General features: G+C 39.9%; 1 protein-coding gene across 1 annotated transcript in view; it reads left to right on the plus strand.

Moving 5' to 3' along the window:
• Positions 1-15,887, plus strand: part of LOC129719004 (dorsal-ventral patterning protein Sog) — an 89,836-nt gene that overhangs the window by 29,452 nt on the left and 44,497 nt on the right. The window contains exon 2 of the mRNA XM_055670306.1: positions 9,213-9,316. Coding sequence (XP_055526281.1) covers positions 9,213-9,316 — 104 coding nt within the window. The remainder of the gene's footprint in view (positions 1-9,212; positions 9,317-15,887) is intronic.

Below are 15,887 nucleotides of genomic sequence, written 5' to 3' on the forward strand. Positions count from 1 at the left end.
ATAGCTGTAAAATTATTTTGGAGTCATTTTTGAACAATTTTGAAACAATTCATGAATCTCTCAAGAATAATTTTGGAATCATTGTAATAACCTTTTAGAATTTTTTCACAAATATAATAATTTTGAGAACATTGAAGATCATTTCAAAATCATTTTGAAATAATTGGGTAGTTTAGGCATAACAGTTTTTTATATCATCTGAAAAAGATGCATTTGCTAAGCAAATTGTGATTTTCAAAAATTTTCTATCGTTGTCCTTCGAAAATTAAATTAAGAAATAGAACTGCCCGAAATCTGCTCGAAATTACTGCAATGACAGTTCGCCCATGTACCAACTGTCATTCAAGCGATTTTGGGCGATTTTTATTCTTCGTTCAAAAATCGAAGGACAATGATGTTTTGCTCAGGAAATTACGCTCTTTCAGCTGACATATAAAAATCTAGAAATCTGTGAATAGCTAAATAACCCAATTGAAGACCAAATTTGGAATCTTCCGTAGAACCCTTTGGAAACACTGGTCAATACAGGCTTTACCCTAAAGATCAAACTGAAAAAATATGAAAGATCATGGTTTTCAATCAATTTTTGGGAATTTTGATGCCTGTAGCAACCTCGTAATTACTTCTACGTTCTCTCACGGGAATACGTTATTTAAACCGCTGAAAGCTTTAAGGTTATTACTTGTTTTTTTTTTTTTTTCAAAAATAGGCATAAAAATTACAAAACTGTATGAAATCTTCATTGGAGCCGATAAACTGGTTCATGCCATTCACTTTTTAAAGATAATTTCATTCAAATGTTGGCCACGGCTACGTTTTAAATAGTTCATACGAAAAGTCCAATTTTGGGTCACTTTTTCGAGTTGATATCTCGCGAATAACGCGTGCAATGTTGTCTTCCAAGGCTGGAATTGTTAGTGGCTTATCCGCACAGACGAGAGACTTAACGTCGATCGGCACAGACGAGAGACTTAACGTGATCATTCCGCAATATGTCCATTGATTCGCGCGATGTGTGGTACGTTGTTCCGTCTTGCTGAAACCACATGCCAACAAGACCCAGCTCTTCCATTTCCGGCAAAAAAAAATCAGAAATCATCACGCGATAGCGAGCGCCATTGACCGTAACGTTGCGATTTTGATCATCTTTGAAGAAGTACGGACCTCCAGCGTGTAAACTGCACCAAACCGTGCATTTTTCTGGGTGCATCGGCGATTCTTGTATTGCCTCTGGTTGCTCTTTGATCCAAATGCGGCAGTTTTGCTTATTGACATACCCATTTAACCAGAAATGAGCTTCGTCACTGAACACAATTTTTCGGTAAAAAAGTGGATTCTCGGCAAGTTGTTCTAAGGCCCATTCACCAAATACTACAAGGTATACAGCCCTAGGGTTGTATGAAATGGTGACGTGGGACTGAACACTGTAATAAGGGGATTTTTTGTTACAAAATATACAGAGTCTGCAGACAGAATCAATGTGTTTATTTCCAGCCTCCCCTGGAAATCAATTTTTGGAATATATTCAACAACACTCGAAGAAATATAATTTATATTTGGCGATATTATGCCTTCAGAATTTTTTTTTTTTTGAAAAAAATATGTATTTAACAAGGCACAAGCATATCGTGAATTTCTCATAATGCGTCAAAGTCAGAATTATCTCTATATCCTCAAAAACCAAATCCAATAATGCTTACGTTATCATAATGAATGGTTTTGTCTTATTTAACTCTAACTAAATCAAATCTATAGTATGGATATTACTTTCAAAATAATATGTAAGCCCTTACAAAGGTTCATCAATTGGAAAACATAAGAAAATATTTTGAACAAAATTCCTAACAAGTTCCAGCAAAAAATCGTAGAAATCCACAATTACATTTTAATTTTTTGCTTGACAATTTTTTCATTTGCCTGCAACTACATTCGCTGTATTACGAAGACAGGAAATATACGTTTATTATGGTAAAGCTTAGAATAATAATATATCATCTAACAATTTTGAAATATAAAAAGAGATTCTGTACGAATCTTACTAAATAAACTAAAAAATCACAAGCATTCGCAGGTTCTTACTCTTCTATAAATGTATATATTTAGGAATTTACTCTTTTGATACTATCCGCTCACGATTATTTAGTGAATATCGAAGATAAAATTTAAAAAATATCCGTTGCAAAAATTCACAATTCTTGTTGAGTAATTCATGGCAATCATATTTATGGAATAAACTTTCAATCACCATCAACAGCAGCATTGTAGTTTTTCCTCAATTGCATACGAATAGAAATGTACGAACAAAAGTGTACCACTGCAATACGAATAGTACTGCTGCAGTACGAATAGAAGAGTACCAATGCAATCATAGACGACGAGAGACCTGCGGTTCTATACTCCACTGGTACTGTTGCTTTTACTGGCATGTTTTCTTTCAAGACATCAGTTTTTATTAGGTTCTACAGTACCTAACACGCAGGTTTAGAGATTGTTCAAGGATGGGTATTGTTTCAAACTTTTAGGAAAACTTTTACCCTGAGACATCATATTAGTCTAAGCTCATGGAAGCAAAAATAAATTGACCTATTGGGACGGGGAGACTCTGTCAATTTTTATTTAGAAATGGATACAGGGAATATTACAGGGAACGGATGGTGTCCATTCACGTCGTCTGTGCTAGGAATGCTCGCATGTAATTGGTTCATTATTCGCGTAAATTTGTTATTGAAATTATTACCAATTTTACCGCTTAGCAATGAAATTAGAGTGATAATTAACACATTACAAAATTGTTATACATTTTATCTATCCAACAACATATTGGTTATTGTTATCCATCATGGTTATGCTGTTATTAGCGTTTGAAATCTGACGCAACATTTGCCCGTTTCATTTCCAATTTTACAGAATGCATCCCAGTATAGTAAACAAAGACGTGTCCCACGTCAAAAACTCGACGCTGCGGCTAGTCGTTCGGTTTCAATTCTTGTACGAGCTGTATTTTGTAAGGCTTTACACCAAGATTCTTTCGTGATATCTTCCATGTAGTCGAATAACACCAGCCGAATTGCTGCGAACGGCTTCGAATTGACATTTCACGGTCTTCCACTACACTGGCTGATACGGCAGCAATGTTTTCTTCTGTACGCACTCTATGTATACGTGTTGGTGGGTTTATGTCCAACAGAGTAAAACTGGTTTGAAATTTCGTCACAATAGCTTGAAAAGCTTGCTCAGTAGGTCGATTATGACGACCATAAAATGGTCGTAATGCGCGAAAAACATTTTTCACAGAGGACGAATTTTGGTAATAAAATTCGATTATTTGTAAGCGTTGTTTAGGCGTAAGTCTGTTCATGGTTAAATGGCAAACCAGACTGAGTACATTAGACTTTGACAGCTGTCAGAATTCCCGCGTGAGCTGTCAAATCTGATAACACGAAAAACCAAATAGCAAAAAAAAACACCCTTTAATTAGGTATTCTGTGCTCCAGAGACTTTTGATAGAACTTCCGAGAATTTCAACGGTACAATCAGGTTATGGGCCCAATCGGAACAATGGGCAAATCTTGCAATCTCTTTCTATTTCAAATGAGTGAAGAATCTTTTTGCTTGGCGTCTGCCTCGGGACTGTATTTTAAATAAGACCTCGATATGTTGATGATCATCAGGTGAATTTTCGATTTAAAAATTTTGAGTTGCCTCAGCGTTATTGATATTCCTTTGCTCGAGTTTACAATACCTAATACCAAGCTGAGACTATTCCACTTAACTTTGCTCATCATGCTAAAAATGGTCTGCCTCAACCTTGCTCAACACCCATTGCCTGTAAGCCATATTCCTTCCGAAAATTGCATTACTAATTTGTTGTTAAATATTGCTTTGGTATTGAATAACGTACAAACTATCGAGAGCCTCCTGTGAGGTACCGGTATTTAAGGTGAGGACCAATTAAATAACCTCAACACTACGATTGATAATACAGGTCGACAAAAACGGAAAAAACGTTTCCCTAAAACTCAAAATAGTTGCCTTAAAAAGATTATAGCTTTTCAACCATTCCTGTGGATAATGGTACCCCTGGTGTATGTAGAAATTCGGTAATTAAATAATTAATTTTGCATAGTTTTTGGACATTTTTTCAGTTCTAAACGTGCATGACATTATTAGCATTTTTAATGCTTCCACATTTTAATTATTTTCGACATTCTATTGCTCTATTTTTCGGTGTTTTTAAAATTCTCTCGCCGTTTTGACAACAAAAAATTGATATTTACTTTTTACTTAGGTCGTTTTTGGTATATTTTGACATTTTTGGGCGTTTCAGACGTGTTTGGCCTATTGTGACATATTCTGACAGTTTTTAACACGTCTGCCGACATTTTTTTCGACATGTTTTGTCATTTTTCTAACATTTTTAATATTATCAACTTTTTTGTCAGTTTTGACGTCTTTCAACCGTTTGTACTTTTTTTGAGGTTTTCATTATTCTTGACATTTTTGGAGATGGTAAAACTATTGGCATTTTTGTCCTTTCTTAGTTTAAACGATTTTGAAATTTTTACCATATTTTCTATTCATGGCCCTTTTCATGTCACTCTTGATATACTTTGATATATTTTTTCATGTTGCAATTTTTACTATTTTGTCATTTCTTATTTTAACAATGTTCTCAGTTTCTGATGTTTTTGTTATTTTCAAGGTTCATTTATTATCGATTCAAGAAGTTTTTGTCGTTTTTTTAAAACAAAAATTGACAATTTGTACTTTTTTTACTTTTCTTCACAGTGTCAGTGTCAACATTTTGAATGTTTTTAATTTTTTGTTTGACAGTTTTTCGACATTTCCTTTCATATTTATGACAATTTTTATTCATTTTGTGATTTTTTGAAACGGTTTTTTTACTTTTTTGACATTCTCGGCTTTTTTTGCACATACTGAAATTGTTGGTTATTTTAGTCTTTTGGCACTTTCGACACAACAAACACTTTTCAACTATTCGCTATTCTAGATATATGACCTTGCTCACTTTTCACTTCATGACCTAATGACCTCCTTTAACATCAATCATATGATTGACAGTTTTGGGTTTTCATTTTCGACATTTTCGTCATTTTCGCCTTTTCGCTCAATTTTACGGGGACCGCATCTAAGTTCTCGCTTTTCGTCAATAGATGGCGTCCATTTTGACACATCTAAAACGTTGCGGCAAGTACCTATTACTCATTCTCATTTCGTTCGATTAAAATGGCGGCTGAAGCGCATCAAGAGTTAAAAATAGGTTTACAGAAATGCAGTTCTAAGAGGTTCCGTCGCTTTTAAGACGTTGATTTCGACGTTGGCGACTATCCCCGTGAAGGAAATCCAAAAATCTTCAAAGACTTTGAGTTGAAAGAATTTCTTGACTGCTTGGCATTTTTGACACGATTCTAATTCTGATGTCACTTTTTTAACCTACTTTGAAAACAGTTTTTGTGACGGTTCTTGCTTTTGTGATGTCTATTCGACGATCCTATGGTGATTTTATGGTATTTAACCTTTTCAAGATGACCTTTAAATAGTTCTTAAATATTTTTTTTATAGATGTTTAATGACAACATTTTTAAAAGATTTGAAAACCTTCTTCCCGGAACTTTAGTCATCTTGCCTGACATCGGGGTGACATTTCGATTATTAGCGTATGGTCGTTTTAAAATTTTGACTTTACCTGTCATACAAATGGCTGTATTATTAAGCGATAATTTGATTTCTCCCTCATAATCAGAAGCACCGCGGTGGCGGTGCGAAAAAAAAGGCTGACGATTAAACTCTTCCGATTAGCGCAGATGGGGCGGAGGGCCGGTGAAAAAGAAACCAACAATTATCTTCGCTTTGACTTTGAGAGTCTCCTCTGGCTGAAGTGGCACAACGTTGTCCTTCCGAACGGCGTGGCGGTTCAATACCTCCCCCCCCCCCCTTCTACCCCGCTAGCTAGGGGGGAAGGAAGGTTAATTCTAATTTGTATTCCGATAATGAGAAGCCGCCTCATTCGCAGTCGAGGGAGCATCCGAAGGAAAGCCAGCTCCTCGGAGCGGCCGCAAGTTATAGGTTCGGTCGTAAAAAATTTTCTGCTGCCAAATTCAAATTTATGCTAAAACGCCAATTGTGGCCGCTTTCCAACGCCGCCTTTGACGCACACGCAATGACAGTAAAAACCGAGCAACTGGTCAATACACAATAGCCTGCTGTGCTGTGTCAGTTCCGCATTCGCTCGTGTTGGCGTTCGGAGAGGGGGCAAAAGGCGAGCAGATTCCATTTTGATTAGTCTTTAATTGACTGATAATGCATATTATTGATTCTAATTGATGCAAAATTCAACCGATTGTGCGAAAGTGGAACCGTTTCTCGTTGTGTGCTACTGCTGCGGCTGCTGCTGCTTTTGTGTTCGCTTCCGCTGGGTCTGCCATTTTGAAGTCATCTCTATTTTTGCCCGATGATCGCATCATCGATTGTCGACGGCGAATAGTTCCAGTCCAGCTGACGCTGGTGGACGCAATGGACGCATGACACAGGCACCGCGGCTACTAGAGTAGCGAAAAGAATGCAAATACGCAATAGCCGCCTCCACCGGGCCCCTAGAATCCAAACTTGCCTTCACTAATTCATAATTCAATTCACATCCATCTCGAATGGAGATTGACCGCGTACCAACCAGTCGGGAACCGATCTAATGAATCATTACAAATTTCTTAGATTTATGAACACAAACACACCCACAGAACATGGCAAAACCCGCCGCCGCCGTCGTCCACCAAGAGTTCCACGTGTAATTCGACTTTATCGTCGACTAATAAATCTTTAATTCATAGAATGAAAGATTTTTCCATTGCCCCGGGAGACCACGACTAGCCGCAATGGCTGCCACTGTGTCACCGCCAACTCACAGCCTACTTCGCGTACCACCACGAGCCGCCACAGCCGCCTCCACCAAAACCGATCAATTGTGTGCTGCTGGCACTGACAGTCCGATCGGATCGGATCGAACGGTCGGTTGGTCGGTCGGTCGGTTGGTGACGGCATTCAATCTCCCGGGATGGACGCTAATGCGCCGTTTCGTGAATACCTAATACGTACTATTGAACGCTTGGTTTGTGCGCTGGATTTCGACGTGGAGGAGGAGGAGGAGGAGGAATTATATCATAGCTTTTGGAAATCCAAATTGGCTGAATGATAAAATTCGATCTCGAATCAATCAAGGAATTAAGTTTACAATCAATACCGATTGTTCGATCTTCGGTTGAGTTTTTAAAACCCCTCGCAATGAACGGTATCTGCTCTTGAAACTAGTTTCCAAATTCTAGTCGTTAACCTTGAATCATGGCTTGCTGCTGCTTGCCTGCCTGCAAAACTGATAAATCAATGTCAGACAATGTTTCGGCGGTTAGCCGCCCTCTCGCGAGGCGGCTCCGCAGAAGTGCAGCAGCAGCAGCGAGCAGAAGAAGAACCACATTTGTACCTACATCGCGGGCATAACACTTGGTTCCGATTAATCGTTTCCTCCCGTTTACACGTTCTGGTTTCTTGTTCTCTTGCTTTTATTCTTCGTGTATCTTCCTTTTTTCTTCATTTCTGTCCCTCCCGCGAACCGTTTAACAAGCGAAACCGCGAAAACTTGTCGATCGATCAAGCAAGCAATCGGAATGTTTTTCTCGCTTTAAATTGTATGTAAATTAGATCGTCTGCGCGTTCATCTGCATCAGCCAGCCGGCAACCAGCAAGCGCACCGGCAGAAAAGAAGGAGAAGCGGGTTGGGAAGCCAAAAACGGCACGACTCTCGAAACTGGATCTCCGCGAGTTCGCACTGTTTCGCTACCTCTGCCTTCTCTCTCTCTCTCTCTCTCTCTCTCTCTCTCTCTCTCTCTCTCTCTCTCGCTGTTCCTTGCTTGGACGACGGACCGAAAGGCTAAAATTCGGCGTCGCCGATGACGGCGCGATATTTGTGACACCTCGCGACAACAGCAACAGCGGCGGCGGCGACGGCGGCAACAGCCGCGTAACGTAAAGGACGCGAACTCCTCTGCTGGCGCCACCAATTATCCATTTATAGATCACCGATCCGTCGACCCTGGCCTGTCTCTCGGCGCGTCTGCCGTCCGAAAGCGGCGCTGATGGCCGGTCGCGTTGTTCGTCAAACTGTAATTATTTACATTTTGACGGCTATTTTTCCTCCCGCCGGACATCCCTCGGCAAAAGGTACTTCTCAGGTCTCAATCGCAGCAACCCGCGCAAGGTCTGCTATGCATCTGCTGGTGACAGCGGAACAATACTTCTTCCTTTCCTCGTCGTCGCACTTCCAGCTCGAAAAAATCGAACCGAATGACATCTCGAACAAATAGCTCGTGCCCATAAATTACAATAGTTTAGCGGAACGGCAAAAATCGTAAATTGCCTGCGCTGCTCTCCGCAGCGCACACGATGCGATGCGATGATTGTCAACAGCGGCGGCTGCGGCCGCGGCGACAGCGGATGGCGCAATAAATTAGCGTACGAGTAAATAAATATCGTAAAAAAAACAGGATGATTCAAACGCCGATATAAAATATATCACCGCTTTTGAGTCGTTCCGTCGTGCGGGGTCCATTTGCTGAGGTTACTGTGGGGGGGACAGCAGGCGCCAGCAGCCGCGACCGTTCCGACCATAAACATGCATAAATTAACGAATCGATTGATGATTGTTGTTTTGCCGACTGCGCTCCGTGTGTGTGCCGCCGGTTCTGCGTGTGCGATTTACCGCTCGACCGAACCCTGTGCCTCATAAATTTTCCATGAAGATCAACCGCAACTTTTTATCCGAATTAAGCCTGGCGTCAACACCGTTTATCAGTGCCCACAACGATAGCAACTTTGTTACCAACGACGACGGCGGCTAGTTTTTCATTCATAAATTTTGCACCCCTCGTCCGCCGTCAGCCCTGTGGCTGTGACAGGTGGCGAGGCTGGCTGCAGAGCTGCTTTCGTTTTATACATTTTCGAAATGGCTCTAAATTGATATTAATGGAGTTTCAACAGTTGAAGTTCGATATTAATGGCGGCAGCCGAGCCAGTTTCCGAACCGAACCGCCGTCCGGCGCTGCGTGTATCAATAATCGACTTAATTATTTAAGCAGCGTCGCTGCGATTCGGTGCCATTCACAAAACTATGCTAATCTCGTTTTTTTTTTCTTTTTTTCCAGAATGTCTCTTTGGCAAGACGCTCCGCGAGCTCGGTTCCACCTGGTTCGCCGATTTGGGACCCCCGTTCGGGGTTATGTACTGCATCAAGTGTGAATGCGTACCGGTAAGTACATAGTCCACTTCAACCAGTGATTATCGCAATCAAATAAAGAATGAAACGTCGCACAAGCGATGCTTATCATCCAAGTAGGCTATTTTTGATCGATTTGATTGTTGACATCGTATTCCGAGTATTCATTAACTCTTTTTTATTGTTGCTATCGTAACTAACGTCACCATCAAGGCTGACATCAATCTGTTTATTCGTTGTCGCTTGCAATTTGCAGTTTTGCACATTTTAATGAGATGGTGAGACTACTCAATATAGGTACTACAAATAACGATTTAGATGACACAGAAGTTTTTGAGAACTTTTACAAGAGGCAAAGAAAACTAGTAATCTCTCACCGGGAAAAAATCTTGACTTCAACTCCACATTTAAGATGAGCTCAGCAGCAATTATTTGGACAAGATAGAGAGCAAAGCTGTCTTGCCCCTCGGACTTCTGCGATCCGATAGGGGCTTTTTAAGATTGGCTGATGACTTTTTTTATGTTTCGGTATTATTTTTTGTTTATTTTTCAACAAGTAGACTTTTCGATTTGTATTTGTCTGTATTTCATCTGACATAAATAGTGTCTTAATGAATTAATAAAAACTTACAAAATTTTCGAGCGTGTAATCTTATTTCTAAAACGACCAGATGTTACACTGAAGTCGAAAAGATGCTTCACGGCAACTTTCGAAATGAAATTAAATTGTCGATTGGCCTTGGCAATCATCGACAAAAAGAAAAGCTAGTAGACTGCCAGAAGAAGCAAAACCAAGCGGCCAGTTTGCTGGATATACAAGTCATTCGGATCCACCTGTAATGATAAACGAAAATCAAATCAAATTTCTGCCATACTCGAAACCGACGCACGGGGATTTGACGTCTTAATGAATCTCGAGCGAGTTATCCTGGCATGGGATCGGTGTAGAGTCACGGAGGCGACCGAAGTTGGTCGCTGCTTCAACTGCTCGGAATTCGGACATAAAGCAGCAGCTTGTGCCGAACCTCCTTGCTGCCCCAAGTGTTCTGGCGATCACAAAATCGACCAATGCAAAAAAATGTGTTAATTGCCATCAATTTAATACAAAACGACAGCCGCCCCCTGACGAGCTGCTTGATGGTACTCATTGATCGTGGAGCAGTGATTGAAGAAAGCTCGACAGCGTATCGATTTCGCAATTTAGCAATTAAATGCCGAAACATCTGATGATTTCTCAGCACCCGCTTCTAACCAGTGGAAAGATCTGTTTTGTCCAGGTAATACTTTTTCAAATATATGTTCTACCGAAGCTTTTGTGGATACTGCGCCCTCCCTCACTCGTATTCAGCTCGGTTGATGTCATCTGTACAGACTGTACTCACCAATTATCTGAGCAAGCTTGGTCAAAATCGGACACCGACTCTTCCGCAATAACATCGTCACCATAACATTATCACCAGCTAAACGAATTGGTTGGCTCAGGTAATGCTACACTGACTATATGTCCTGCCGAAGCATCTGAATATACTGTGTCCCGCCTTAGTCGTATTCAACCATTTCAGATCAACCCGAAGTTAAACTTCACCGTTCACTCTACTGAAGCTGTTCTGGTCAATCGGACCCTGCCACCAGACGCGATCACTGTTCATAAACCGAACGATCAATCTTTCAGAAAATTAGAAGTCTACTACCAGAACGTCCGTGGTCTGCGCACAAAAATAGATGATTTTCTGATTTCCTTCTAGTAGTATCTGAATCAGGTTACGATGTCATAGTCTTGGCTGAAACATTGCTCGACGATAAGATATATTCTTCTCAATTATTCGGAAACTCTCATGTCGTATACCGAATGGATCGTAACCGATTTAATAGCACAAAAACTCGCGGTGGTTGAGTTCTTATTGCTGTGTCAGTGTCACTAAACAGTTGCATGGATCGAACTCCCGTAGATAACTCTCTTGAGCATTTAAGGGTAACGCATTTAACGGTAACGGTAACGGTAAGTAAACCCTGGCCACCCTGTCGTTTTAGTTGAAGCTGAACTACCTGCTCCGACCGTTTTTGAACCTTACTCCAACGACACTGTACTGGATTATCACAGAGCTAACTACGATGCGTTGAACGAATTTTTTCTTCGAATGGACTGGACCTTCATGGATACTGCAGACAACATTGACGAGGTCGTTGACTTTCACTCGCAGTTTGTTAACAATGCGTTGGTTGAACATGTTCCTGCTTATAGACATCTTTCTAAACCACCCTGGGAAAATACTCATTTAAGGCGTCTGAAGCGTATAAGATCTAGGGTAATTATAGTAGAACCCGTTGCCTGTTCCATAAGCAACAATTTTTGCGTGCCAGCAATAACTACCAATTTTGGACTTTCGTCAACTCCAAACGGAAGGATAATGGGCTTCCCGTGGAGATGTTTCTAGATAACGACGTAGCATGCTCCCCTTCTGAAAAATGCGAACTTTCCCCAACCCATTTTCAAAGCGCATTCAACAGCTTCACTGCTTACGCCCAGCAAGCTTCAGATGCATGTAGAGAAACCCCTACCAGCGCATGTGAACTGAGGAATTTTATTGTAAACCACCAACAGGTAGAATCCGCTATCTCCAAGATGAAACTTTCTACGTCACCCAGCTCAGATGGAATACCTTCCTGTGTCCTGAAACGATGCACGAGCTCATTGATCAAGCCATTGACGTTACTTTTCAACAAATCTCTCCGTGAAGGCAAATTCCCTACCAGCTAGAAATTGTCGATCATGTTCCCTGTGCATAAAAAAAGAGAAAGTTGCTTCTAAAGTTAAGTAAACTTGGTATCTCCGATGATCTTATTAGTTGGTTCAGGTCCTATCTCACGGACAGACGGCTTTGTGTCAAGATCGGATCCGTATCATCTAAAAGCTTCTCCAATATGTCTGGCGTACCACAAGGAAGTAACCACGGTCCACTTGTGTTCTCAATTTTTATCAATGAGCTGTCGATTTTGTTTAAAATATGTAACGAATTTTGCGATCCTCACTGTATGCGGTCGCTGTACTGTACTTTAGTGCGCTCGATTTTAGAGTCCAATGCAGTTGTGTGGTGCCCATATCAGCACACTTCGAAAAACAGATTCGAATCAGTACAGAAAAAAAATCGTAAAATACGCTCTTCGACGTTTGCCATGGCGAGATACAGTGAACTTGCCACCATATTAACACTGGTGTAACCTGTTGGGTCTAAACACACAACACAGGAGATTCGTTGCTCAGGCTGTTTTTGTCGGAAAAATACTAAAAGTAGACGCTGATTCTTAGCAAATTCTGACACAACTTGATTTTTACGCACCTGAAAGACTCTACGGCAGCGGGATTTTCTCTCTCTCTCTCTCTCTCGATACCCGGCGTACGGAATACGGTCGCCATGAGCCAATCCGTTTTATGGCTACCAGCTTCAATGAGGTCTACTACCTCTACGATTTCAACTTCTCTAATGCGGCATTTCCACGAAAACTTCTGAATAGAGGGCGAGAACTTCAATGACGAAAATTTTACAAAATAACTATAATATTAGTGACAGATTTATACTGACTGACCAATCAACATGTAACTTGTTCGTTTTTTTTTTTGTATTAGTTCTTGATTATGCTTTGTAAATGTTTTTGTAGGGTAAGAAAAGATATGAGGTTTTTATGCCTTTTTGAGTAACAAACTGTGACTCAAAAGGGCTTTTCCGCATCACGAAAAATCCGTTAAGGCATATTTAGCCAGATGAAAATAACAAATAAATGAATAAATAAATGTGTAGTTGTTTCTGAAAGATAGTGTTGGATCCAGTACGACTTCATGTGACCATTTGAGCTTTCTCGCAACAGAGTCTAATGCAGCAGACCCAGCTTCGAGTTCAGAAGCAACTTTAACATCATCCTAAATCGAATTTCCAGAATCTTTTCGGGTTACGTCGAAGATTATTCTGCACTCTCATAGCATGAGCCTTGTGTTAAACCGAGCTCGGCTCTCGACACGCGTTGCTGGCGCGATGAGAACTAATTTTGTGTAAAGATCGTAGCACGCGATGCTTTCGTTGGCAGGTTCACGTAGCAGTGGAGTCACTCAGACAGGTAAAAAAGGCCATCTCTTAGATGAAACGTTCCTCTGCAACCATTGTTGAACAATCGAACAGAAACTGGCGGCCATATCATTGACATTTTGGCAACCATTTGAGATCAAATGCAAATATTCCTTTCCGTCTATCAAAGTAGCACTGGTCGAAGATATTGCCAGAAGTACGATACCGTCAGCCGATTGGAACCACTGCAGACGAGGTTGATTACAATCAACCACAGCTTCAACAAACATCAACTCTAGCATTTCGCTCTCCATGGCCTACTTACGTGAAAGGGCGACGATGATGAACTGCTACCAGAACGCCAGAATGCGACTGCGATCACAACGGAAAACATGACGACGAACAAAACGAACGGCAGTCATTCAATCCGGTCGCAGTCAGTTTGATGACGTCATAATTGCAGTCTGTGGCAGCCAAAGGCAGGTCGTCAATTTCAGTCCATACACCTCTGACATTTTGGTAGTAGATCCAGACACGGTCAGTGGAGGCAAGAGTTTTCGACAGGTCCTTCTAGCCAGGTCGGTCGGCACAAGTAGAGCTCATTCTTGCAATGACGGCTGCAATCCAATTTTGAATGCAAGGAACGGCATGTTCGAGACATCCTTTCCTTTCGGTACCAAACGAATCACGTCGCACGGCGGAAAAATAGACGGAAACAACCAAAACACTGGGAAGCCGGTACAATAGAGCAACTAATTAAACACACACTGAAGTAAACTCCTCATATGTTTTCCAGCTCATTGACTATTTTCGACCAGAGAGTTTTAACCCTAGATAGGAAGTCTGCGTTCATTTGACTCCTCGCTTGCAGAAATATTGCCCACTTTTTTCAACAATACGTCGTTTTCACAATCTTTCATCTTTCTTAAACTGGAGAAGCTGTAGAGTAGGCTGTCCCAAAAAAAACAATGTTGAAAAAGTAAAGGTGCTCTGCCCTAAATTGAAAGATAATGTTATTTATAGCATTTTTGTGAACATTTCGACTTTCTAAAAAATCGTTTTCAGGTTGCCCAAACGTGATTTATGAACAAATAAATTTTTCAAGCTACAAAACCACTCTTCTGCACTTTTTTCAAATCTGTTCGATTCCTAAACTTTTTAATAATTTTTTTTTATTTTCGTGGGGCATGGTTTGGTTCAGCATCGCATTCAATTTTTTGGCTCACAGAGCCCATTGAACATCACAAAATAGTGAATTTATCTCATAATTTTCATATGAAACCACATAAAAAAAATTTTTTTGATCCAGAACTGAAATTTTTACTGCAGGCGGGATTCTAGACAAAAATTAACATGAAAAAAGATCCATGATATCTTATCGGGGGGCTGAGATATTGGCGTTTCTACATGTGATGGAAAACTATGCATTTTGTCAAAAATGCCACTAAAGCTCAATATCTCCATTGTACAGGGTTTTATTTTGCCGTTTTGGCGTACAATTACCTAAATAGTGATTCAAATCTTGATTATAGCTATAAGGTATTTTCGGAGAAGTTTTAGGATATTCAAAAATGCATCTTTTAATGTAGAAAGATGGGTGATCAATCCACCAATGAGTAAGATAAAAAATTTGCTTTTTAATCAGAAACAGATAGACGCAAGATGTCTTCGACAAAGTTTTAGGTTATCTTAAAACAAGAAACTTTACCTAAGACATCATGTTTCTATTTCTTACATATTACGAGCAACATTGAGTTTTCTATTAGAAGGCTCTAAAAATCTTAATTTTCGTTCTAACTTTTTTCGCAGATTTTTCCAAATTTTCAAACCTTCTACTAAGTTATCAGCCATCCAAAAATGCATTTGTTTTCTTAGTATTGTTATTTTTTAACTCCCAAAATAAAACAGTTATTTAACATATTTGTTAAAATGCATAGTTTTCCATCGCTTAGAAAGCCAATATCTCAGCTCCCCGACAAGATATCAAGTATCTTTTTACATGTTAATTTTCGTCATAAATCTCGCTTTGCAATGAAAATTTCAGTTCTTGATCAATTTATTTTTATTTGTGTTTTGAAGGTTTAATTTTTTGTTATGTTTTTCATCAATCACGTTTGGGCAACCTGAAAACAATTTTTTAGAAAGTCGAAATGTTTTACAAATACTACAAGGTATACAGCCCTAGGGTTGTATGAAATGGTGACGTGGGACTAAACACTGTAAATAGGGGATTTTTTGTTACAAAATATACAGAGTCTGCAGACGGAATCAATGTGTTTGCTCAGCGACTGTACGTATTTTTATTTTCAGCCTCCCTTGAAATCAATTTTTGGAATATATTCAACAACACTCAAAAGAATATCATTTATATTTGGCGATATTATGCCTGTAGTATTTTTTTTTGTGCAAAAAATATGTATTTGACAAGGCACAAGCATATCGTGCTTGTTGAAGAAGCACAAAGAATTTCTCGTAATGCGTCAAAGTCAGAATTAACTCTATATCCTCAAAAACCAAATCCAATAATACTTACGTTATCATAATGA

The sequence above is a fragment of the Wyeomyia smithii genome, chromosome 1, assembly GCF_029784165.1.
Source record: "Wyeomyia smithii strain HCP4-BCI-WySm-NY-G18 chromosome 1, ASM2978416v1, whole genome shotgun sequence".
Taxonomy (NCBI): domain Eukaryota; kingdom Metazoa; phylum Arthropoda; class Insecta; order Diptera; family Culicidae; genus Wyeomyia; species Wyeomyia smithii.